This window comes from Balaenoptera ricei, chromosome 2 (assembly GCF_028023285.1).
Source record: "Balaenoptera ricei isolate mBalRic1 chromosome 2, mBalRic1.hap2, whole genome shotgun sequence".
Taxonomy (NCBI): Eukaryota; Metazoa; Chordata; class Mammalia; order Artiodactyla; family Balaenopteridae; genus Balaenoptera; species Balaenoptera ricei.
In genome coordinates this window covers 109,852,106-109,879,818 of record NC_082640.1, presented here as the reverse complement: position 1 = coordinate 109,879,818, position 27,713 = coordinate 109,852,106, and the positions used below count along the sequence as shown (strand labels likewise).

The 27,713-nt window shown below is 36.6% G+C and overlaps 1 protein-coding gene across 2 annotated transcripts; it reads right to left on the bottom strand.

Moving 5' to 3' along the window:
- Positions 1–1,422: 1,422 nt before the first annotated feature.
- On the bottom strand, positions 1,423–27,634 carry ARHGAP11A (Rho GTPase activating protein 11A). Of its 2 annotated transcripts, none has more exons than XM_059913691.1 (12): positions 27,134–27,634; positions 23,332–23,402; positions 21,429–21,525; positions 20,642–20,895; positions 19,801–19,964; positions 19,488–19,634; positions 11,207–11,281; positions 10,247–10,411; positions 6,903–7,032; positions 6,306–6,414; positions 3,508–3,646; positions 1,423–3,105 (listed from the first exon to the last, which is right to left on the bottom strand). In XM_059913691.1, exons 1-12 carry the CDS (start codon positions 27,260–27,262, stop codon positions 1,520–1,522), a joined length of 3,066 nt encoding a protein of 1,021 aa, XP_059769674.1. In that variant the 5' UTR covers positions 27,263–27,634; the 3' UTR covers positions 1,423–1,519. The 2 variants fall into 2 exon arrangements, with proteins under 2 accessions (XP_059769674.1, XP_059769675.1); XM_059913692.1 differs by having other exon boundaries at positions 10,283–10,411.
- Positions 27,635–27,713: the final 79 nt, after the last annotated feature.

Sequence of the window (27,713 nt, the reverse complement as noted above, 5' to 3'; positions counted from 1 at the left end):
ATTTTCTATATCCATTTACTCTTAGAAATACCATAAACATCTGAAATGCATACCCAGTCTATAGTAAAAATATGTTTTGATGTCAGATAAACATGATGTTTATATCTACAGATTTTTAGTTTTTATGTAAGTAAATACTTACTAATTCTGAGAAAGGGTCGATTCCTAGGTAGTGAATATAGAAGCAGGAAATAGCTTTAAAATAAAACAGATGTACTGCTATTAGGGAGACCTTGGTAGAGCAAACCTCTGACGACTTTAAATTCCTCACACAAATTCACACTGCCTGGTCGCTCCGAATGGGGTGCAGTGTGGTTCTATTCTGCCCCAAGCTTGAATGTGGCACCCTAACAACTGACCTGCAAAAGTATCTTTAGTGCTTGAGTCTGCCTGCATATTCCTTCCTCCAAAACTCAGAGAATACCCTCTAATGTTGATATTATTCTTTCCTTAAAGATTTGTTATTTCTAGTAATTTAAAATATAAATTTAGATAGATTTGCTTGACAATTTGGGTCAAATTCTAAAAGGTTATTTTGAATTTCATTAGAGTCTCAGGCAAGTCATTTTCCAGAAAGTTATCTTTAATGTCTTTGCTAAATAAATAACATTTACACACACGACAAAACCATCACAGGCTCCTGTAGGAATCCAAAGTGTAAGAATCCAAGGTAAATGTACAGAGATGCATCAACTATTTCAAAGTCTAAAATCAAGCATCTGTATATAAGCAATCACTTTGATTAAAATCTTCCAAGCTTAATTACTCCCTCTTAAAACATTTTAAATTCTATACTGGACAAAACAGATATAAATGTACTTGTGCAAATTAACTTTAAAAAACATAGTATGGCTTTAAAGTCACAGTTACTTCTGCAGCATCATACTATATGAGCACACTTGAGTCGTCATTCTGCATTAGCCATTATTCTTAGTTCAAGTGAACACACTGTCACATCTATAGACAATATATGTCTAACTACTCTGCACCCAAAAGGAATAAAGGATTAAGATGCTATTGAAACAAATTAATGTCTGGGGACTTTGATAAAGACAATAAACATTAATGGAATTTGGGAATTAAGATTTGCAGGGCTTATCTCTCTCTCTTCTCTGTGTGTTAGACATTTCTTAGAGAAACCTCATCTGACTTAGGAGTAACAGGAAATAGGCACAACTCATTCCATTCTTCCTATCGCACGTTAAAAAATAAAATTCAAGCAATTTTCAAAAATTAATTTCTTATAAACCCAGTCAACAATTTCTTTAAAAAAGTAAAGTGTAACCTCTGCTTTGAGAGATGACAATAAAATTAATAAGCTTAAATATTGCCATAATTAAGAAAACCACAGTCATCATTTATATAAGCTTAAGAATTCAAGTTGCTTGTGCAATGAAATTAAAATTTATCACATACCAATCATTCTGAGCTACAAACTAACATGTAGATTACCTTGCAAGTCATATCACCAATTGCTAATTTTATTTACATTAATGACAAGTAGTATAACATTTACCAATTACAAGTCTACAGGTCTACTTGTTGGTAGTAGTTGAGCTTTTCCAATAGGATTTTTTGGAGAACCTTTATACCAGACCCTCTCTTTTTCTGATGGTCTTCTAAGGACCCTGTTACTTATGCCACGAGAAAAGCCCATATCATTATTTACAACAGATTTTACTATATCATGATTTGTCAGATCATCCAAGGGAACCTTAATTTGGCCATTAGATATCACTTCCTGCTTACAAACTCTGGTGGACCCAAGAGAAGCATTCCCAGAGTTTGGGTGCCTCTTCATTTGTGAGAAAGATGTAGAAGTTACCTCCATGCTTGATTTTGAAATCGTATCAACATTCGACTGTTTGCATGACGTAGACTTCTGTTCTTTAGGACTCGGTCTGGTACATGGAATAGAGGAATCTTTTGACGCACGCTCGACACGCGAGGGAAGAGCACTATCACAGCTCACTGATTTAACCAGAGGAGAAGCAGCTTCACCAAGACTTGCTAATTTATGTCTTGGAGGTTGTCCACCATACAACAACAAAGAATTAATTCTTCTGACAGACTGACGGACAGGCATACGCTGAAACTTAAGAGGTGACTTAACTTTTGTCCTATTTGGTTCATTTAAAGAAAGATTGTTAAACCACTGTATGTGGTCTGAAACCTTTCCATGCTCTGTCATTTGTAAATGTTCAGAAACCGTTTTATCACATGTTTCCACCAGTGACTGCTGCTTAACAATTCGCACAGGCCTAGGTTTTGACAGGTTTGCGCTATTACACGTAATCTGCTCTAAGGAAGAGGCGCTAGCCACGTCCTCTCCAGAAGCTGCACAGTTCAGTAAGTTCTCTTCAATCATATTTTCATTCTCCTTTAATTTAGTATTTAGTGTATCCCTTGGGGACTCTTGTTTCTTTATTTGTTCATCACTGGGCAGTTCCTGCTTGCTTAAATAATCTTTTGGTATATTCGAATGAATGTTGTCTTCTAGTTCTATCTTCATCTGAGTTGAGTAACATTTTATAGTGGCTTCTCTACCCAATTTTTGAGTTTGATGTAGTGAGAAGTCTCTTTCTGAAAAACTATTTTCATCTTTACTAGTGTGGTGTTCATTGGATTCTATCACAGTGAAATTATTAGTTTCAAATACATTTTCTTCTGGGCTACATTTGATAGAAGATGTTTCATTAAATTTTACTTTCCCTACATTAGTTAATGATGATTGCCTGTGATTTATCAATGCATGAAGATTACTTCCAGATTCAGAAAATGCTTTCTGAATTTTCACCACAGTCTCTGTGGTCAGGTTATTTTCATCCCCACTAAGAGAGCTGCCAGTTACGTTGTTATTATGCCTACTGTGTACATTAGAAGGGGCAAGCTCATATGACATAACAGGTGACTTTTCAACCATCATATTGGGCTCCAAGGAAGAGTTTTCCACCTCAAGAATTGCATCTATTGGAGAAGCTTCATTTCCATCTATTTCTTGAAAACTTGAATTACTAGGTCCTGTCCAAGACATCCGGTAATTTCTTCCACCTAGTTGCTCTGGAGTTAATAAGTTTTCCTCAGACTTACTGATCTTTTTTGAACCTAAAATAAAGCAGTTCAGTGTTTTTAATCATTTATATCTGACCTAGTTTTGAAATGTTATTCAAATACATGACAAATTAAATACTAAGCATTTAATTCTGATAAACTAGATTTGTGTTAAAAGAGATAATTTTTATCTATAAATATGTCAAACATCTTTATATTTACATTTCTAAAGATCCTCTAATTAGTCATAGAAAAATACATGGCAATTCCAATATTTTCACTATTCAAACACGAATTTTCAATTTCTAGAACAGTAAATTACTTAATATATTTTATCATTAAAAACAACTAAAGGTTATATGTCAATTATATCTCACTAAAATGGGAAGAAAATTTTATAAAAACAACTAAAGTAGGCTTTTGGGGTAAAACTCCAACAATATCATGTAAATGTACCTTTTTTTGTTAATCTTTCATCAATATATGGGCTAAAAAGCAGACCTGTTTTTACAGATTCAATCCTATTTTTTAAACTTTGTTGATTTGCAAGTCGTCGACCAACATTTTCAGATCTATCGACACCAGAACACACATTCTGTACAGAACAAATTGAAGAAGTTTTGGTTAAGAAATAAACCTAGTTAATTCAAAATATTACTTTGTAGTTATCAGAATCCTCTACAGCTGATTTTAAAAGGTGTGTATATAATTGAGGAACAATTTTATAGCAAACACAATATACTTGCATGCATGCTGATGAAAATTATAAGCATTTGACTTGGCTATTAGTGGATATTTTATGATCTAAAATAAAAACAGCCTCACACATTAACTTAAAAAAATTTTTTTGTGTGTGATGACTCTGTGCCAGTGCCTGTTCACACAGTGAAAGAAAACAGAAAACAAAAAAACACAAAAACACAGAATAAAATCTTACCTCATGGAATGTACATTCTTGATGGGCAGATTTAGACCAGAAGAAGACAGACAATAAACTATAAAGTATAATATACAATACATAAGGTGAAAAGTGCCAAGGACAAAAGCAAAGCAGGGTAAGGAGGATACGGAGTGGTGAAGGGTAGGGGGTATAATTTTAAACACAGTGAACAGAAGATGATTTGTGAGTAAAGAAAAATGAGAGCGACAGTCATGAAGGTATGAGGGGGAAGAACATTCCAGGAGAGGAAAATGCCAGTGCAGTCTCTAAGGCTGAAGCAAGGTCTGGCACATTTGAGAAACTGCAGGAGACAAAAGTGAATGAAGCCAAGTGAGCAAGGGAGGGTGGCAGGAGGAGAGCTCCAAGAGGGAGGCCAGGAACAGGATCATGCGGGGCACTGCAGATCAGTGTAAGAACTTTGGCTTTTCTTTTTTTCCCCTCAGAGTGAAGCAAGGAGTCACTGAAGGGTTCTGAGCAGAGGAGTGACATGAGTGACATGATTTAACTCTGGTTTTTAGAGGATAATTTTGGCTCTAGTACTGCAGCAAGGTAGAAGCAGGTAGACCTACTAGTAGGAACTTGTAGTAATCCAAGTTCCAGACGACATAACTTAGAGAAGGTTAGAAATGTAGTACTGGTGAGAAATGGTCAGCCTGGACAGACTGAAAGCAGAAGTTAGACAGGATTCCCTAATGGTTTCGACGGTACATGTGAGAGAAAGTGAGGGGTCAAGAATGTCTGCATGCTGTTGGTGGGAATGTAAATTGATACAGCCACTATGGAGAACAGTATGGAGGTTCCTTAAAAAACTAAATACAGAACTACCAAATGACCCAGCAATCCCACTACTGGGCATATACCCTGAGAAAACCATAATTCAAAAAGAGTCATGTACCACAGTGTTCATTGCAGCACTATTTACAATAGCCAGGACGTGGAAGCTACCTCAATGTCCATCGACAGATGAATGGATAAAGAAGATGTGGCACATATATACAATGGAATATTACTCAGCCATAAAAAGAAACGAAATTGAGTTATTTGTAGTGAGGTGGATGGACCTAGAGTCTGTCATACAGAGTGAAGTAAGTCAGAAAGAGAAAAACAAATACTGTATGCTAACACATATATATGGAATCTAAAATTTTAAAAAATGGTTCTGAAGAACCTAGGGGCAGGACAGGAATAAAGACACAAACACAGAGAATGGACTTGAGGACATGGGGAGGGGGAAGGGTAAGCTGGGACGAAGTGAGAGAGTGGCATGGACATATACACACTACCAAATGTAAAACAGATAGCTAGTGGGAAGCAGCCGCATAGCACAGGGAGATCAGCTTGGTGCTTTGTGACCACCTAGAGGGGTGGGATAGGGAGGGTGGGAGGGAGACGCAAGAGGGAGGGGATGTGGGGATATATGTATATGTATAGCTGATTCACTTTGTTATACAGCAGCAACTAACACAACAATGTAAAGCAATTATACTCCAATAAAGATGTTAAAAAAAAAAAAGAATGCCTGCATGGTTTTTGGCCTAAGTGATTAGAAGAATGAGTTGCCATAAGTGAGATGGTGAAGACTGCAGGTAGAAGTGTGGGTGGAGGAGACGGGGAGGAGTGGAGAAATAGCAACAGTGGAGAAATGCATCTTGGGAGCTCTATTTGGGGCAGGTTACACTTGAGATGTCAACACCTCCCTACTTGGGATCAACACCCAAGTAGGGAGGTCAAGTAGGTAGGTGTTAAACAGTCAAGTTGTTCAGGAGAGCATTTTGGGCTAGAGATATAAACTTGAAGTCATAAGTATATACATGATGTCTAGAGCTGATGATCACCCTGAGTGAGTAGAGTGAGAAAAGAGAAACCCAAGGGCAAAGCTTTGGGCACTCCAATGTAAAGGAATTAGAAAATTAACTGACAAAGAAGGAAGAAAATCATGAGACTATATGTCCCTGAAGCAAGGAAAGAAAGTATGCCAGAGAGGAGCAAGTCATCAGCCAGGTTACATGCTGCTGACATATCAGGGCTAACAAGGACTGGTATTTGTCCACCTGTTTGAGCAATGCTGAATTCATGAGTGATCTTATGAGAGCTGCTTCAGTGAGTGTTGGGGATGAAAGCTTCACTGGAATTGATTTCAGCAGAATAGAAAAGGAGGAACTGGAGATAACAACTCAAGTGTAAGGGCTGGTATAAAGAAGAGCAGAGAATAGGACAGTAGATGGAAGAGAGGCAGGGTTGAGAGAGTCTTTTAGCATCAAGTCTTCAGCTTTATCCTAATATAAACTTCAATGAAATGGTGAAAGACACTTACTCCATCTTTGCTACTTTTCCCTAGATTAAATTTCAAACGAAGAGATCTTCGAACCTTTTCTTTACGGCTGATTTTAGGAGAGAAGCAGTCTGCTTTTCCTGATTCCACCCTAGAAAGAGTCAAATTAAAAACATCAGTTTATAGCATAAGAACTGGAATTCCTACAAAATAAAGTTTGAAAGTCCAGAGCAAATCACACATTGTTAGTAATTGAATAGAGTAATAATTTTTTAGGTTTAAGATACCATATATGAACACATTGTATTTGCATAAAAAATACAAATATTTTATAAAATAAACTTTCCTGTTTATCACAAGAGTTTAGTCACTTATAAACCAGAACCATTAGGGTAGACTAGCTTTTTATATTAACAGGAAATTTAAAAATTACACACATCAACATAAAATAGAATTTTAAGCAAGCAAAATGGATTCAAATTAGGAATCTTTCTCTAGAGGATATGCACTTGATTCATAAGACTATAAAGGCTAAAGGGATTTTGAAAAATTATGATTCAATTATGATTCTCAGTAGAAAGACACAAAGTATTTTATTAACCGTATATACCAAATTTTTATCCAACCTGGATAAATTACCTGCAAATTTTTTTGCTTGCAAGCCTTTTACTTCGCCTTAGCACACCTGTACTGATCAAATGGTTTCCATTGACGGCGACAGGAGAGAGTGAACTCTGAGATGACCCTTCTGGGCTTGTATCAAAGTGAACTACAAAAATAACCACACGTGATAGACCACACATACTCATTTTCTTTTCAAAGTATAAAATATTAATAGCAACTAGATTTAAAGTCTTAATTTCCACCCCTAAACAACCGCAAAATCACATAATTTCTGGTTAGAATCTTCAGGGGTCAAATAACCCAAGTCAACTAAAAAAAAAAAAAAAAAAAAATCAATTTCTTACTTTTTCCTTACCAATTAAAGGTCAGATTAAACATCATTTTTATATTAGAGTTTTGCTTTAAACTCTTTTAATACTACAAGGGAGAGGTGGGCACTGTTGCAGATTGGAGAAAGAGCAAGCTTTCGAGACAGACTTGAGTTTGTCCACCACTTACTAAACGGCTTTAGGCTCTAAAATTGGACTTCTATGCTGAATATAAATATTACTGTAACGTATATAAGATGTCTAGCACAGTATCTGGTACATAAGATTAATTAATGCTGTTATCAAAAATAAACTACTGAAAAACAATTTAGTATCTGAGTATCCAGTATGCACCTGCTAGCCAACTTGCGGTCTACCTGACTCTGGAGTGCAATTTGTCCAAAATTTTTGGCAAACAAACAAAAACTGATGATCTATAACATACACCTAACCACTTGGCTACTGCCATGTTCCATGATAACAACTGGAGGTTACAACAGCTCATTTTGATTAAGTTATTTAACACTATACCATGAAACCAACTATAATAAAAAATTAGGGAAAAGTATAGTTATGAGCAAAGGCTCCATATACATTTGACTTGTATTTGAATATTGCCCAGGATACACTCAACAAACATGAACCCTCTCAACTTATCATTGGTATCGATAAAGAATTCACACAGGTCCCCAAACAGAGATATTCATGTTTTTTCAATTACAAAAACAGAAAATAATACAACCATTACAGTGACTTTTGGGGTGCATCTGGCTAAAAAAAAAGCTTGGAGGCAATATGATATATCCAATGTGACACAGGTAGCTTTATTCTAGGGCTGCAGTCTAGTTATCTTGAAAATGTATCAGTGGTGACAAGGAGGCACAGTCAGAATAGATGGAATAACACACAGTTACAACACATATTAGAAAAAAATTAAAAATAAGTACACTATGTACTGTAGATTAATATTGTTGCCTGCATATATTAAAGAAAAGCATCATATCTGTTATAATCCAAACTTAGAAACCAACTCATTTTCAATTTTGCAGATGCAATTTATTGAATTGTGGCTGAGAAAGTAGGGTCAAAGAAAAATGGTGAGTAAAAATAATAGAATTACTGATGCTGAACTTGTTAATTTTTTTATTAAAAAAGTTTCGCTGGTTAAGCAGGCTCATACTAATGTTACAGTAACATAATGTTTAATCTATTTTTTGGGGAGCTTGGAGAGAAGGAAGGAACCAGCAGGTTCATTTCTTGGGGAAGATGATGTATTGCTAATAAACAAAGGCAGGTAGAACTATGATTCACATCTGTCATTTGGAAGTAGTCCTCCAAAGCAGAAAACCTTTAAATACTAAAAACACACTAAGTCACTTTAAAGGAGTTTAAGTCTCCAGCCTGTGAATACTGATAGAACTACAGACATAGCTTCAGAGTTCTTATCATTACACTTTAATGAACCACAGAGAACCTGAAGGACCATAGAGAACAAGTTGCTATTCTGTTCACATTTTTAATAAAACAAACAAGGAAAATGTAAACCTTTCTGATACCAAAAGCGAAAGAGAGGCTTTTGGGAAGAAAACCTCATAACCCAGCTAACAAATTCAAATTGAAACTCTTAACATTGTCTGAAACCAAAGAAAATCTAAAAGAACCAGAGGCTACTCACATTTAGTCTAAATGTGACACAAATATGAGATGGAAGACTCTGGGCTTAGAGTTTCAATTCATTTTGGGTTGACCATAGGTTAATACGAGCCAACTTGTATTCTACACATGCTAAAGGAGCCAACTCAATCCAAGATCACACTAACAAAAATTTGGTATTCAAATTAGCATGATTATATTTTTCTCTGGAGGCTCTGGTTGGCCACACTAGGAACTTATATTTCATTTGGAATAAAACGGCTGGGCGGGTAAGGGATGTGGAAACCATGCCATAAGGATGGCTTTTTATAAAAGCCACTTGAGTATAAAACTTTAAAAATACTGCCCCTCCTTGGGGCTTCCCTAGTGGCGCAGTGGTTGAGAGTCTGCCTGCCAATGCAGGGGACACGGGTTCGAGCCCTGGTCTGGGAAGATCCCACATGCCGCAGAGCAACTAGGCCCGTGAGCTACAACTACTGAGCCTGCGCGTCTGGAGCCTGTGCTCCGCAACAAGAGAGGCCGCAACAGTGAGAGGCGCGCACCGCGATGAAGAGTGGCCCCCGCTTGCCACAACTAGAGAAAGCCCTCACACAGAAACGAAGACCCAACACAGCCAAAAATAAATTAAATAAATAAATAAATTAAAAAAAAAATATCACCCCTCAAATTAACCCACAATGGTACTTCAATGGTAACACCCCTACCCTGGATTCAGAGATGCTCAAACGCTGGTGACCTCAACTCAACAAAAGACAGCAATCCAGCCACAGCTACAGATCCAGAAGTAACTAAAGTAGAATTTAGGATGTTCAATCACGTAAAACCTGAGCACAGGGGCTTCTCTGGCGGCGCAGTGGTTGAGAATCTGCCTGCCAATGCAGGGGACACGGGTTCGAGCCGTGGTCTGGGAAGATCCCACATGCTGCGGAGCAACTGTGCCCGTGAGCCACAACTACTGAGCCTGCACGTCTGGAGCCTGTGCTCCGCAACAAGAGAGGCTGCGATAGTGAGAGGCCTGCGCACTGCGATGAAGAGTGGCCCCCGCTCGCTGCAACTAGAGAAAGCCCACGCACAGAAATGAGGACCCAACACAGCCAAAAATAAATAAATTAATTAATTAATTAAAAAAAAAAAAAACAACCTGAGCACAAGTGCTATCCTATCCACAGTGACCCATAACTTTCAATAGGCATGGCAGTAAAACACACACACACGCTAATTATACTGAACCACTGTCTATTTTAAAAGTTAGGGGACTTTATAAAATTCAGAGATTTGATAAAACAGAGAATAAAACTCTGGCTCCTAAAGGGTCTTATTAATATGAAATAGCACTTTGCCCAGAATAGGCACTCATGTTAATGTTTATAACCCAATTATATAAATTCTATTTGTTACCTGATACTGGTGTAGAAGTGCTACTGAAGAGATTACCTGGCAACAACTCAAAGTTAAAATTGTGCTTGATGGACTTCCTTTTCTTACTTGAGAAACCATGGGAATCTACCGGTAGTTTACGCTTAGCATTTGGTGTAAGAATCGTTGGTGAAATGGATAGCTGGGCTGAAAAAAAGAAAACTTGTTTTTTCTCCCACAAAGTTGATAAAATACAAACACTTTATATAATTTCTTCTTATAAAGCTATTTCTTAGAACCAAAAATGGGGGGATATGTTTACATTAACATTATCAAATATATATTATAAAACTAAATTAACACTATGCAATTACTTAAAATAAAAAGTGAAGTTGCAAAGAGGCAAGATTCTTAGTAACTTCAACACCAAATAGACTAAAAGATGCATATAATTCACATTAAAGAGTATTAAATAGGCATGAAAAATTATAATCAAGGTGTTGAAACAAAAACTGATCTAAATATTTTTGCTTTTCATCATAACTGAGTATTAACCAGTTAATGTCTTCAATCTAGAAAACAAAACAAGTAATCAAATTTTCTATTGCTGGGTTGAATAATTTCAGCCACAAGCAAACCAAAAAAAAAAAAATTGGAACAAATACTAATAAACTTCTGGTTCTAAAATAAAAATGAGATTGAGTTATTTTCACACGTTCAATATCATCCAACTTACAAATGGAAGAACGTGATTCAGAAGATCAAAGATATAACGATGGACTAAAATAAATTCATACCTACAATTTTAGGTTCATTATATCCAATGTAATTATATATTATGTATTACATATATATATATCCAATGTCATAATATTATAGTACAATATCTCCACTGAAAATTACATTTGGAATTGATTAAACAAAATAAGTTAGGTAATCATTATCGTAATTTTTGTATAATATATATAAATGTCCACTTAAATAAATATATATAATACCTACCAGTTCTTTCCTGTTGAGGTGTAATAGAGGGTGTCCTGTTAGATTTAAGTTTATTTAATGCTCCACTAACAAAATCTGAAATGCAAGGCATATTTATAATCATATAATCAATTATAACAACATTTACCTAACTTTCATCAATAATTCGTATTGCTATTTGTGGTCTTTTAGCATGTAAGTTTATATCAGCTTATATGTTTTAAAGTCACTTAAGGTCATTTAAAAGGAATTATTTCAAAATAGGGGAAAAAACTAAAGGATATATTTGTATTCCATTCCCCTCTTATACTCCCATATCTCTCAAAAAATAAATAAATAAATAAATAAATAGGAAGACATTAAATACAGAATGAGGGACTTCCCTGGTGGTCCAGTGGTTAAGACTTTGTCTTCCAATGCATGGGGTGTGGGTTCGATCCCAGGTTGGGGAGCTAAGATCCCACATGTCTCACAGTCAAAAAACTAAAACATAACTTTAAAAATGGTCCACATCAAAAAACAAAAACAAAACAAAAAAAACATACAAATAAATAAATACAGAATGAATTGTAAAACAAGTATCTATAATATATAGAAAGAGTATGGAAGAGGAAATCATTACTTTTTGAGGAAGGAAAGAAATGGCATTAAGAGAGGAAGCTTTGCAAAGTAAATAAAATCTGGACAGTGTTCTGAAGGATTTGTAGGTGTTGATTAGGGTGGAAGGTAGAATTCAGGCAAGGTGACTAGTATATGCAAAGGCATGTAAGAAAAAACAGAATTTATGTATACTAGAAACCAGGAGTTTGATACCGCTAGAGCAAATAGTGAACAGTGGATATGGTAAGAGATAAGTCTTGTGTATTAGGCAGAACAGGGCTGTGTGTCATTTTGAAGAACTTGAACTTCTCCAAAGGCAAAAAGGAACAAAGTCATCATTTCTGCACTTTAGGAAAATCACTTTGGCAGCAGTATGACAGATTTATTGGGGGGTAAGCCTCCTTGGATGGAGACAGGCAAACTAGCTAAAGGTTCTTCTAAGTATGCTATTCAGTCATTCAACAAATATCTATTTTGTACCTATTATGTGTCAGACACAATGAAGATACAACAGTGCCCAAAATATGAAACAGTGACCTTTACAAAACTTATTCTATTGGAGGCAACAAACATTAAATATACTAAGGAAATAAATACCTATTGACAAATGGGTAAATAGTGTGAAGTACAAATATAACAACGGATTTAGATTGTGGAGTTAGAGGAGGTATCCTTGAGGAACTGGTATTTAAGCTGAGACCTGAAGGAAGAGTGGGAATTAGCCAGGCAAGAGAAGAAGGTCTGAACTGAGGTAGGAGCTGTGGAAATGGAGGCAGTATTAAAGGTATTTAAGAGATCAAAGTGATAAAACTTGGTAGACAGTGGGATGTGCAAATGAGGAAAGAGCAGATAAGGACGTCTAGAATTCTGATTTTGATGACTGAGTAGACAATGGTGCCATCCAAAGAAACTCAACAGGCCAGGAAAGAATGGAATGACATACTCAAAATATTTAAAGATAAAAACTGTCAGCTATATCATTCAGATATGAAGGAGAAATAAAGGGTTTCCCAGATGAACAGAAGCTGAGGGACTTCATCAGTGCTAGACCTGCCTTACAAGAAATGCTGGAAGGAGCTCTTCTACCAGAAACAAAAAGGCAAAAGTAAACAAAATTTTGACTAAGATGATAAACAAAATCAGAAAATTGCAACTCTATATCAAAATAAGTTGTCAAACAATTCTATAATAAAGGTTAAAGGGAAAAAAGCAGTAAAACTATAGCTACTTCAATTTGGTAGAGAACACAAAACATAAAGAGACAATTTGAGACAACAAAAACATAAAAGGTAAAAGGAAAAGGATGAAACTCATATAGGCAAATGAAGGTAGTAAGATGCTATTGGCAGAAAAAGGACTTTTATCTATAAGACAATTTATACAAACCTCATAGTAATCACAAAATATAAATCTAGAGGGACTTCCCTGGTGGTGCAGTGGTTAAGAATCCACCTGCTAATGAAGGGGACATGGGTTCGAGCCCTGGTCTGGGAAGATCCCACATGCTACGGAGTAACAAAGCCTGTGCGCCACAACTATTGAGGCTGCGCTCTAGAGCCCACATGCCACACTACTGAAGCCCGCATGCCTAGAGCCTGTGCTCCGCAACAAGAGAAGCCACCGCAATGAGAAGCCCACGCATAACGAAGAGTAGCCCCTGCTTGCTGCAATTAGAGAAAGCCCTCGTGCAACAATGAAGACCCAACACAGCCAAAAATAAACAAACAAAATAAATAAATTTATTTAAAAAAAAATATATATATATATAAATCTAGAGCAGAGACACAGAACATAAAAGAGAAAACTGAGAAAAACATCATAGAAAACCACCGAACCAAAATGGCAGACAGAAACACAAAGAAAAAGAAACAATGGAGATACAGAACAACCAGAAAACAAAAGATAAAATGGCAGTACTAAGTCTTCATCTATCAATAATCATCCTAAATGTAAATGGATTGAATTCACCAATCGAAAGACAGAGTGGCTGGATGGATTAAAAAACAAGACCCAACTATATGTTGCCTCCAGGAGACTTACTTCAGCTCTAAAGACAAACATAGGCTCAAAGTGAAGGGATGGAAGATGATAGTCCAAGCAAATGGCAGCCAAAAGAAAGTGGATATAGCCATACTCATATTAGACAAAAATGACTTCAAGCTAAAAAAGTTAACAAGAGACAAAGGTGGACATTATATAATGATAAAGGGGGCAATTCACCAAGAAGAAACAACAGTTAATATATATGCACCTAACATATGAGTGCCCAAATATATAAAGCAAGTGTTAACAGACCTAAAGGGAGAAACTGACAACACAATAACGGTAGGGACTTTAACACCCCACTTACATCAATGGATAGTTCATCCAGAAAGAAAGTAGCAGTTTTAAATGAAACATCAGACCAGATGGACTCAATAGATTTATAAAGAACATCCCATCCAAATACAGCAGCAGACACATTCTTCTCAAGAGCACATGGGACATTCTCGTGGATCGACCATAATTTGCGACACAAGTCTCAATAAGTTTAAGAAGACTGATATCATATCAAGCATCTTTTCTGATCATAATGGTATGAAACTAGAAATCAACTACAAGAAGGAAGCTTGAAAAATCAGAAATATGTGAAGACTAAACAACATGTTACTGAACTACTAGGTCAATCAAGAAATCAAAGGCAAAAACCAAAACAAAACAGGTGAATCCTACCAAACATTCAAAACAGATTTAACACCTATCCTTCTCGAATGCTTCCAAAAGACTGAAGAGGAGGGAGCACGTGTTAACTCATTTTATAAGGCCAAATTTCCCTGACACCAAAACCAGGCAAGACAATGCAAAAAAAAGAAAATTATAGGCCAGTATCTCTGATGAACATAGATGCAAAAATCCTCAACAAAATATTGGCAAACTGAATACAACACTACATTAAAAGGATCAAACACCCGCAAATCAATCAACATGATACACCGCATTAATAAAATAAAAGATAAAAATCATATGATCATCTCAATAGATGTAAAAAGCATTTGACAAGATTCAACATCCATCTGTGACAAAAACTTTCAATAAAATGGGTATAAAAGGGAAGTACCTCAATATAATAAAGGCCATATATGATAAACCCACAATCAACCTTATACTCAATAGCAAAAAGGTGAAAGCTTTCCCTCTAATATCAGGAACAAGATAAGGATGCCCACTGTCACCCCTCTTATTCAATATAGTATGGAAAGTCCTAACCAGAGCAAATAGGAAAGGAAAAAATAAATACATAAAAGATATCCAAATTGAAAGGAAGAAGTAAAACTGTAACTATTTGCAGAGGACATATTTTATATATATATATATAAAACCCTGAAGACTCCACTAAAAACCTATTTGAAATAATAAGAAAACAATCCCATTTTACAATCACAACAAAAGGAATAAAGTACCTAGGAGCAAATTTAACCAAGGAAGTAAAAGACCTGTACATTGAAAATGCTAAGACACTGTTGAAAGAAACTGAAGAAGACACAAAGAAATGGAAAGATACTCTGTGTTCATACATTAGAAGAATTAACACTATTAAAATGTCCATAGTACCTAAAGCAACCGAAAGACTCAATGCAATCCCTGTCAAAATCCTAATGACATTTTTCATGTCAACAGAATTAAAAATCCTAAACTTTATATGGAAACAAAAATTCCTGAAAAGCCAAAGCAATCCTCAGAAAAAAGAACAAAGCTGAAGGTATCGCACTCCCAGATTTCAAATTATATTACAAAGCTATATAGTATTCAGAACAGCCTGGCATTGGCAGAAAAACAGACACATATCAATGGAACAAAATTCAAAGCCCAGAAATAAATTCATACATATATGAACAATTAATTTATGACAAAGATGGCCAACAGGCCACATGAAAAGATGTCCAACATTACTAATCATTAGGGAAATGCAAATCAAAACCACAATGAGATACCATCTTACACCTGTTAGAATGGCTATTATCAAAAAGGCAAGAAATAACAAGTGTTGGACAGGGTGTGGAGAAAAGGGAACCCCCGCACACTGTTGGTGGGAGTGTAAATTGGTGCAGCCACTGTGGAAAACATTATGGAGATTCCTCAAAAAATTAAGACTAGAACCACCTTATGATCCAACCATTCCATATGAGGGTATTTATCCAAAGAATATGAAAACACTAATTCGAGAAGACACATGCACCCCTATGTTCATCGCAGAATTATTTTCAATAGCCACGATAGGGAAACAACCTAAGTGTCTATCAATGGATGAATAGATAAAGAAGATGTGGTATATATATACACAATGAATACTACTCAGCCATAAAAAAGGACAAAATCTTGCCATTTGTGACAATATGGGTGGACCTTGAGGGTATTATGCTAACTGAAGTCAGACAAAGACAGACAAACACCGTATGCTTCCACTCATATGTGGAATAAAAATCCCAAACAAACTAAAACAACCAAAATAAATGAACAAATCAAATAAACCAAAACAAACACATAGATACAGAGAACTGAGTTATGGTTACCAGAGGGAAAGAGAGGTGTGGGAAGGGCGAAACGGGTAAAGGGGGTCAACTGTATGGTGATGGATGGAAATGAAACTTTTGGTGGTGAGCACACCATAGTGTATATATAAGTCGAAATTTAATGTCCACATGAAACTTACAATAATGTTATAGACCAATGTCAGATCAATAAAAATACATAAACAGTAAATTTTTAAAAGGGAGGGGGGAAGCTTGCTGGATAAGACATTTAGGCTGGGTTTTGACAAGTGGATATTATTTGAACAGTAGAGGTAGATGGAAGTAAAAAATTATATCAATAAAAAGTATAAGCAAAAGAACAAAGTGTCTAAAAAACAATGAATAAAGAAAGCAGTTTGACTAAAGTGTAGACTGCATAAAGGAGAGACAGGATACAGTAGAAAGGCATGGTAAAGCAATCCTATGAAAGATCTTTAATGTCAGGCTACAAATATCAGTATTAATGAAAGTTGCTGAAGGGTATGCATGTGAGATACATGATTAGAGTGATATATTAAGAATATCAGCCTTGACAGCAATAAGCAGGGCAGATTCAAGGAGGAGGCACAAAGACCAAGAAGGAAATTCTTACAGTAAACATGCAGTAAACACTGCAGATAGAATCTTACAGAACCTGAAAGTGTATGAATATAGATGGTAAAGTAAGAGTTAGGCAACTATGGCTTAAAGCTGTGACTAGAGAATGGTGGTACCATTAATAGAAAAAAGAATTCGAGAAGAACCAGTTTAAAGAAGGTGAAGATGATCATTTCAAAATGCTGAGCTCAAGCACCAAGGAAAAGCAGAAGTGTGATGTCTGCCTAGTAGAGACTTTTACTAAAGTGGTTTGACATTTGTGAGATAACAGTGGTAGAGATTTAAGTGTTCATCTATTTAGACGCAATAAGTGAAACTTACAGGAGTGAATGAAATCACAAAGGGAAAAGGGTAATAAAGATGATCTGTATCCAAGAATATCTGAATTTGGGGTAGGGAGTTTTATGGGTTGAATTGTGTGCTCCAAAAAGATATGTTTAAGTCCTAACTCCCAGTACTTGTGAATGTGACCTCATTTAGAATTAGGGTCTATGCAGATGAACTCAAGTTAAGATGAGGTCGTTAGTACACCCACTGGTGCCATGACAGTTCAGAGGCCGATCATAAGAGGCCAAAAAGTGGGTGGTACTCCAACTCCTGGAAATCCCCTCCCCTCCTCCAAGATAGTTAGAATATTCCTCCCACTTGTTAGCCTATGAAATTACCCAGCCCATAAAAACTAACGACCCTCACACCTCAGGGCCGCCGCGCTCGCCCTTGGAGACAGTCTACCTATTGCCTTCTGAGATGGCCCACACTCTGTCTGCGGAGTGTGTATCTCTAAAATAAACCTGCTTTCACTTAAAAAAAAAAAAAAAAAAAAAGATGAGGTCATTAGGGTAGGCCCTAATTCAATGTGATTGGTGTCACTACAGGAAAAGTTGGACAGAGAGACACCTAGGGAGTTCGCCATATGACAACACAGGCAGAGACTGGAGTGATGCAGCTGCAAATCAAAGGATGGCAAGAATCGATAGCCACCACCAGAAGCCTGAAGAGGCATGAAAAGATTCTCCCTTAAAGGTTTCAGAGGGAGCATGGCCCAGGCAACACCTTGATTTCAGACTTCTAGCTTCCAGAACTGTGAGACAATAAATTTTGATTGTTTTAAGCCACCCAGTTTGTGGCACTTTGTGGTCCTTTGTTACAGTACCATACTGTACTGTACAGTATGGTACTGTACAGTACAGTACTTTGTTACAGAACAAAGAAGGCATAAGGGAAATCTACAAAGGAGGCAAAAAAAAACAGAAGGAGGCAAAACCATACAAGCCAAAAGATTCAAAAAGGCATCGGACAGTTAATAGCAATTGGTTCTGATACTCAAAAGATAAGAAATTTCCTAAGGCAACTGGAGCAATAGCCTGTCTTCGGATCAAGAAGATTAAGAAGTCTCATGATTGACTCCACCATGAGTAAACTTTGGTTCTTTTTGATTCTTCCTTGGTAACATTTCCTTCATTATTTAGTTCATACTGCTAATTCATATTATTGTTTCAAATCATGATCTCACACATGGACTATTGCCACACATTTCTGACTATTCTCCGTACCTCCAAGTCTCGATTCTCCAAACCAGATGATTTTCTAAAATAGTGTAATCATGTTATGCCTCTCTCCAAAACTTCAATGGTCCTCCAATACCCAGTTTAATGTTCTAATTCTTTAGTGTGAGTTCAAGCTTATCATAATACCATCCTAATCCCTAGGATGAGCCACTCAAGTCATGCAGACATAGATTACTTCTAGCTTACAGACACAGACATAGATTACTTCTAGCTTACAGACACAGACATAGATTACTTCTAGCTTACAGACACAGACATAGATTACTTCTAGCTTACAGACACAGACATAGATTACTCCTAGCTTACAGACACAGACATAGATTACTTCTAGCTTACAGACACAGACATAGATTACTCCTAGCTTACAGACACAGACATAGATTACTTCTAGCTTATAGACATAGATTACTTCTACCTTACAGACACAGACATAGATTACTTCTACCTTACAGACACAGACATAGATTACTTCTACCTTACAGACACAGACATAGATTACTTCTAGCTTACAGACATAGATTACTTCTAGCTTACAGACACAGACATAGATTACTTCTACCTTACAGACACAGACATAGATTACTTCTAGCTTACAGACAGACATAGATTACTTCTAGCTTACAAAAATCTTTCTTCATAGCATCCTCGAATAGGATACAAATATTCTGTCCCTCCACCCAGTTCTCCTAGATTCTACCCATTCTTCAAAAAGGTTCAGTTTAACTTTCTTTTTATAGTGTCCCTGGTCATTACAACCAGGGAACTTTTCTCCCTGGAATGCAGTTTATGTTTGTGCTAAACATCCAGCACATAATATTAGATTATATTGTCATTTTTATTTTTCACATGCATATGTCATGCCTCTCCAACTATGCTGTAAGCACCAAAAAGGCATACACCATAGCTTATGCTTTTTTATGTTCAAACACATTTCAGGCAAAAGCAAATTGCTGTACGTCCACAAACAGGACTGCCACGACCACTTACCTCCTACACTTTGTCTTCGCTTTCTCTTATAGTCACCAGGAGTTTCATAATCACCTTCTTCAAAGCCTTCTAGTGATGGAGTAGCACAGAGATCATCAATACCCAACATAGCTGGTATCTTTCCTAGGATAAAATCTGGAACATGCCCTAAACGAAAATGTTCACAGTTAAGATTTTTCCTCTACTCCCCCGCAGAACATTTCAATCGTATATAGCCACTTTCTAACGGTTGTCTTCATAGTTCACTTAGAAAAAGCTGGGATCTCCCTCATTTAAACAAATCCCATTATTTAATAATGCAACTACATCTTACCAATATCTGATGCATAATCAATAAGAGTTTGTACTACTGCAGCCTGTAATCGTAGCTTCTTTTCTGTGTTAGCAGACATCTTCTCATGCCCTTCACTTGTCTGAAGAAGATTTGGTGCAAATATCACAGCTAGATTGCTGCTATCCATCTTATTCTCACTGCACCTTAAAGGAAAAAAGGTTTTATGAGATGGAGCTAAAGATAAAAATACAGAGTTAAAATAACTTATTGGGCACATTTTGAAGACCTCTTATTTTATCAATTAAACACAAATCAAGATACAGTTACCCTTCATCTACCCATGTACAGGACTGGCTTGAAATAAGACAGAACCAGAAATACACAGCCTCTCTGTGCTTAAATATATGTCATAAAAACATTGCTACCCACAGAGTTCACGCTTTGTTTTCCCACACAAATTGAACACATTTCTTTGATTTTTCAAACCCACACACAGAAAATTCAAAGTACTGAAGGCAGCAAGTATGTCTAAAACAAGCAGGCTCAATGACAGCAGGGAGAAGGGACAAATTTGAAAAGCAAATCGCAAATATTTTAGAAACACAATAATCTGAAGCCATTCAATGGACTAAGAAGCCTATAAACACCAATAAGCCATTTAAGGCATTCAGCAGGACAACCCTAAGACAGCAAGGAAATATTATATTTGGTATATTGTTTTTAAAAATTATACAGGGTACACCTCTTATAGTAAGGAAAAATATAATATTTTTAAGAAAAATTTCCATGCCAAATGAAATTTAATTTCTTATCATAAGGGTAAATCTAGCTAGTTGAGAAATTAAACTACCATCTCCCAAAACTTTTAGTTACTACTCACCTAAGAGAAACTTTCCTGAGAAAATTAAAAAAGTATCTTAATATATCAATTGTGTGGTCAGCCATAAGACAGGAAAGCAACAATGTAGCTTTATTCTTCTCCTCCGTTCTTAATTGTTGAGCTTTGAAAAGGGCTTCATGCAAATCAGCTGGGAGAATGGGCTCTGGCAATTCCCTAAAAAACTGCTTAAGAAGCCCTGCAATATCACAAGGAGGTGCAGAAGACAGGCATCTTTCACCATGATCCAGTTTATTCTGAAATAAATACAACAATCTTGAGCGTTTGGGGGCTTAAGGGTTGAATGCAAATAAAGTATCTATCCTTTCTTATACTCTAAAGAGCTTTCTTTAATACATTTCTCTTAACTCTTGTTTTAGTATTTATCACTTCTCTTTAGAAGGCTAAAAACAAAATTAAAAAAAATTCTCATTTCATATAGTACATTATAGGAACAAGGACCATGAATTTGGAAGTACTCTGTAAACTTTTAAAGCATTATATAAATAGCTTGATTGTGACAATCATTTCACAACATATACATATATCAAAACATCAGTTTGTACACCTTAAATGTATTTGTCAATTATACCTCAATTTTTTAAAAAAAGCATTATATAAATGATATACATTTTGGAAAAAAGAAAAAGGGTTCTTCTGCCATGAAAAAAAGCTATCTGCAAACTCAATTTCTGTCCATAATTCATGTAATAGTTCTAAATATTTCAATCCTAAAAACCAAATTAAAAAGTGGTACAAATGAAAAATTATAGTTCAAGAATATGCTTACCTTTAGTGCTTTTAGACGAATAACAGATCCTGATTTCCTAAAAAGCCCTTCTGTATGAATATGTTCTTCTAAAGATGTGCAAGCATCAACAAGAAAACTGAAAGAGAGAACTCTTTTCAGGTGGTAAGACACACATCTCACTAAATCCTATTCTCCTGCCTGAGACTACACCCCTTTCAGCTCTGATGCTACAAATCCCTTTAATCTCTGTGGTAGAAGGTTACTTTTAGTTTTCCTTCTTGCTTCCTAAATTCTTCTCTAAAGCCCATCTTTTTACCCATGACAACTTCAGTGAGCCCGCTCAATCCTTGATCCTTGCCAATCTTAATCCATTTCTCTGCTTCTGCTCAGAGCACAAGATTTGTCTTTTTTTTACTGCCTTCACTTCTTCATATCCCAGTCTTTGCTCAACCCGCTGCAATCAGACTCTTCCCCGTTACTCCATCAAGATCACTAATGGCCTCTGCCTTGCCAAATCCACGGTCAATTCACTGTCTTTATCTTGCTTGTCCTACCACCAGTTGATACACTCGACCACTCCGTGATGATCTTGAAAATACTCTTCTTCACTACACTTCTGGAATTTCTGCTGTCTCCCTGACTGCTCTTTCTCAAACTTCTTTTCTGGCTCCTCTTTTTCTGCCAGACTTCTCCATCCTAGGATCACCCAGGGCTCTAAGGCCTTCTCCATTTCTTTACCTATTCTCTCTCCACAGGTGATCTTGCACAGCACACATAACTTAAAAAACCTACCATCAACTACATTTGCCCAAAAATAAGGCAAGGCTTTGTTTTTTCTCATCAACATTACCTGTCAGAAAGTCAGATACATCCATCCCAGTCCTTACAATCCTTCTCACATCTAGAGGTGTGTGCTCAATTTCTTTATACTGAATAATTTTTAACAATCAATATTGGCTTTAGATGCTTAGGTAACAGCTGGTAACAAAAAATTTGAATGGATGTCAGCTGCAAGCAAATGAAAGCATTGTACTGGTGCATAGTGGCTGAATGTTGCAGAGTAACTGACAGAAAAATTTTCTTTTTAAAAAATCAGACAAAGAAACTACAACAAAAATTTAGTCATTATTACTAGAGATATGACTGCAATTCTAAACGTTGAAAATCATCATTAAAAAAAAACCTTTCATAGGCCATTTAAAAAGCAAAATAGTAAGTGGTTACCTCATGAAGATTGTGAATCTGTATCTATAGGGTGAGTGAGGGAAAATTGTTCTAAGAGCAGCAAGGTGTTCAACAAATACTTTTGGACAATGCACCAATTAAAAACCTAAGTTATTAGACTAGAGTAGCCAGAATGAACCTTACTTTGGATAGAGGGGAAATGAATTAGTAAGAGCTAAGGTAGTATCTTTCCACTACGCATTTTTAAACTATTTTCTTAAGCCGTTAAACTTCCCTAGCAACTTCTGATGCAGTTAGTCCAAAAGGTTATTTACAAATAGTGACACAGAAAAGCTCAAGTGTTAAATAATTTATATTCACAAATACTCCAATAGTTAAATATTCTTTTGTCCAACATTTCTAAGACAAAAAATATTAAAATTATAAATGAAATGGTAGTTTAGTATATTACTGAGTATCATCAAAACAGCAATGAAAAAATCGGTACAGAACGGAAAACTCTGCCTTAATAGAACAAAAATAATTTGCTTTCTAACATTTATTCATCACTAAACCTTAAAATTCAATCCTGAAAATGAGTACAAATTAAAAAGTTAAAATATGTAAAAGTTTAAAAAACAACTTTTAACATTAGTTAATGTTGAGAAATAAAATCATTTGCTAGTTCCAACTAATTGTGTGCGTCATTCAACTATTTATTTTTAAACATTCCAATACCAGTTTGAAATATTTACTCTTCATTTCAAAGTTTGCTCACCTTGGAATATGTCCATATTCTGGAACAACAGACTGGGGCAATGCATTAAAAGGTACTCCAAATATTTTACCCTAAAATGACAAAGGCAGTTACTCTAACACAAATATTAGGCTCAATATAAGTTTTCTTAAACATTAGGCAAATTAAAAACTTCACAAAATAAAACAAGATAGCAGAAATAAACTATTGGTCAAGACAAAAAACAATTACATCAAGTATATTTGTTAAAAAGTAACTACTTTATACTAGATATTATGCTAGGTGCTGGGAGCACAAAAATGGTCAAGATAGAGTCACTGCCCTTAAGCAATGCAGCAAATTCCCTCAGTTTCCAATCCCACAACAGAAAATCAATCCATTTAGTGTTCAGTAAGGAAATTCTTAAATAGAATTTGGCCCAATATGCTAACATTTCTGGAAAATACTACAAGCTCCTTTAGTAACTATATAAATACCGACCTTAAACTTTCTGTTGGTCACCTTATAAATACTTACTTGAACAAAAGGCCAAATTGGCCGATAACAGTAATTCCTGTCACTCAGTGAGTACTTCCTAAAATTATATCAGGGTGGTTACTTTTAGACCTGATTATCTTTTTCACACTCTATGGGAGAGTACTAATCAAACTGTTCTGAGGTATCCAAGGAAGGGATTCTGCAAACAATTTAAATTTCATGTCGTACTTTCAAAACCAATTTTAAAAAGTCAGAGTCGAATGTATTACTCGCATTCAAATTTTAATACATTTGAAGATCCCAAGAGTACATTTGTATGTTGGTTAACTTGAGTGTTTGTGCACACCTCTGAATAAAGAATCTGCCACTATCTTTGGGCATATATTCAAACTTCTTAAAAACGAGTCACTGATTAAGAAGGTTGTAGCTTTGCCTTGGACTTAAAAGTAAATTCAAGGGATTTCCTTGGTGGCTCAGTGGTTAAGAATCCGCCTGCCAATGCAGGGGACACGGGTTCGAGCCCTGGTCCGGGAAGATCCCACATGCCCGCGAGTGGAGCAACTAAGCCTGTGCGCCACAGCTACTGAGCCTGTGCTCTAGAGCCCGTGAGCCACAACTACTGAGCCCGTGTGCCACAACTACTGAAGCCCGAGTGCCTAGAGCCCGTGCTCTGCAACAAGAGAAGCCACCCCAAATGAGAAGTCCACGCACCACAGCGAAGAGTAGCCCCTTCTTGCCGCAACTAGAGAAAGCCCGCACCCAGCAACAAAGACCCAACGCAGCCAAAAATAAATAAATAAATTAAAAAAAAAAAATTCAAGCCTGTATATGTCTGCTTATATGAAATTAGATTAAGTGGGCATACCTAATCACTCATATGTTAATTTCGTTTAGATACATCTGCTCTCCATGAATGCTCTTGAAGCACTTGTGTTGTAAGAGCACCTTATTTAACCTGTTATTTATAATAAGAAATCATTCAGGGAATTCCCTGGCGGTCCAGTGGTTAGGACTCCACGCTTTCACTGCTGTGAGCCTGGGTTCCATCCCTGGTCAGGGAACTAAGATCCCGCAAACCATGGTGCAGCCAAAATCATTCAGCATTCTTAATGATTTGACAAAATCTTACTAGTCCTTTTTCAAGTAGCTGGCTCAATTTAATTGACGAATATAGAAAAGACTGTGTAGCACAGTGCTTAAGTGAGCAGGCTCCTAGAGGCAGGACTGCCAAGTTTTAAATCCTGGCTCTTCCACTTACTAGCTGAGTGACCTGGATTAAATGATCATTCTCTGTGCCTCAGTATCCTTACATAGGTCTTAAGTCATAGAGTTGCAGAGAGAATTAAATGAATTAAAAGATGTAAAACATCAGTGTCTGACAAAGCAAACATTCAAAGAATATTTGTTGTTGTTACAATTATCATTTCAAGGTGAGCTATTAAAAAAAAAAAAAAGTTAGGGGGACTTCCCTGGTGGTCCAGTAGGTAAGACTCCGCGCTTTCACTGCAGGGGGGCACGGGTTCGATCCCAGGTTGGGGAACTAAGATCCCGCATGCCGCATGGTGCAGCCAAAAAAAAAAATTAAATTAAAAAAAAAAAAGTTAGTATGGGCAACCCCTTATTTGGGTAAATCAGAATTTTCTTGATACTGTGCAACCAAACAAAATGCAAAAATAAATCAGATGCTGAAGCTGACTGTAAGTTTACAAATGTCTTACATAACCAGAATTCAGGGTTGGTTTTTTTTTTTTTCAAGTCTCATTACGCTCAATAACTGGCTTCACAAGTTAGTGCTATAATTTAATCTCATAAAATAAAACTAATAACATGCTTTTAAAATTTTATGTATTAGAACATCACTTACAATATCATCTTTAAAAAGATGTCTGTCTAGCATGTTTCTTAAAGAGCTCAAAATTATCATTAGATAACAAACACCAAAGAGCCAAAGAAATCTAGTATTCAAATAATTACCTAACATGTTAGATCTCGTTCGTGTTAACACAGTGATCTTCTGTATTTCTCTATTAGAATATTTTTATTAGGGTTTCTAGCATGACTACCAATTAGGATGAGGACCTCTGATTATCATAACAACTCGCTGAATAAGTGGCATGTGACAGGCATTGTGTGCTAGTCTCATCTACAGATCTTATAATTTTTTTAAATCTCCTAAACAACTCAACAAGAGATACCATTCCCATTTTATAGAGTAGGAAACTAAAGCTTAGGACAAGCAGCCCAAGATCACACCCCAAGTAGGGGTAGAGCAGGAATCAAACTCAGGTCTATCTGACTCTAAAGGCCAAGTGTCAGTTTTTCTTGAGGGGTAAGAAAAAAATCTGCATATAAATTCTTTCATATACTTACAAAACCTACTATATTTGAGATCTTGGAAAGCCAGTTTTACAATCAGAAGAAACCACTTAGTTTTTAAATATAAACAAGTGTGTTGCCAATAAGTTGCAAACAACAAAAATAATTTCTCCAGACTTTATAAGCTGTTAAGAGGAATATAAATTGTCAGTTTTCTTCTCCAAGTACTTATTTTCTTTCAGACACTATAAACTATAAGAGTTATGAAAATTAATTTTTAGTTTTCATCTGTAAGTATTTAGAAAGCACCATATAATTAGCCAAGTAAATCTAAAACAAAATGCTTTATATTCAACTTATTTTTCACAATGAAATTCTTGATGATTCTGTAGAGATATTAAAATCTCATTCGAAATCCCCTAATCTCAACCACCCAAAAATCAACAGCTTCTGAATCATTCCACTGTGGTTTCTCAATTTACTCGTTAAAAAAAAAACCTTTATGTCTCAAAAATATGATACAGCCAAGCAGCAAGCATGTTCTTTTCAAATCGGTGAATATAAAGTTATTATCTAAAGCCTATTTCTAATACCGTCACACCTCATCTACTGATTCGTTTAGAAAATGTACTGGTACCCCTTGTCCCTCTCCAAATATTACTCAAACAGTGGTGGTGGGGTAGTGTTTGTCTCCCTTCCCACGTGCAACTTGTTCAAAATATTTACAATAACTTAGCAGTATCTGGAGACATTTTTAATTGTCACAATTGGGACACGCTACGGGCATCTAGAGCATAGAAGCCAGAGATGCTGCTAAACATCCTATAATGCACAGAACAGCTAACCCCAATGTCCCCCAAAGAACTATCTAGTTCAAAATGTCAGTGTTGCTGAAGTTGACACACTTAAACATATTCTCTTTTGGATTCATACAGAATGAACATTTTAGCATGACCTGGTAATAAGTGATGGTAGGGAATACGCCCGCCTCCCCCCTTTTTTAACCTAAACCTCTTTCCCCAGAACTTACCACGATTTCCGTGGCTGCTGTCTCCTGTCTCCTGCGATCGCACTGCCCACGGCCACCCTTGACCTTAATGCCATAAACAGCCCGAAGCTGCTGTACAACGGCCAACCGCACCAGCCTCTGATCCCACATCCCGGACACGTCGCCCACTCTCCGAGGTGGGATCTGAGTCCTGACCCTCTTTCGCCACCAAGTCTTCCAATTTCCGAACACTCTCAGTTTTGCGCTCAGCTCCGCTGCCTTCTGGCCACGTCTGGCACTCTTCCGGCTCCGGACCCCAGCCACCTCCACGGCTTTTTCCTTACTCCACCAACTGTCTTCTCTTAGCCCTTTGACCTAGCCACACCTCACGTTTCCTTCCCTTACACCGGCATTCTTTCTTATCACTTAATCCTTTCAGCTACTTACACAGACCTCCCTTTCTTCCAGATCCTTTCGGTTCCTTGTACCACGCCCGTTACCAGCTTCTCACTATTTCAGGCCACCTTCCTCCAAACCTCCCTTCGCCCTCGTCTCTCTCCGAACTGTAAAGACAACCCTTCTCCTCGCCCCTCCAGCGCCCCCCCCCCCCGCAGACTCAGCT

What these genes read in the sequence shown, in the direction of transcription:
- ARHGAP11A (XM_059913691.1), bottom strand. Translation starts at nt 27,262, where the DNA reads ATGTGGGATCAGAGGCTGGTGCGGTTGGCCGTTGTACAGCAGCTTCGG. An exon ending in CTCAGGAAAGTTTCTCTTAG is followed by an intron (nt 19,965 to 20,641) that starts GTGAGTAGTAAC and finishes TTTTCCTTTAAG; the next exon opens with GTGCAGTGAGAATAAGATGG. An exon ending in CACTTCTACACCAGTATCAG is followed by an intron (nt 7,033 to 10,246) that starts GTAACAAATAGA and finishes TTATTTTTGTAG; the next exon opens with TTCACTTTGATACAAGCCCA.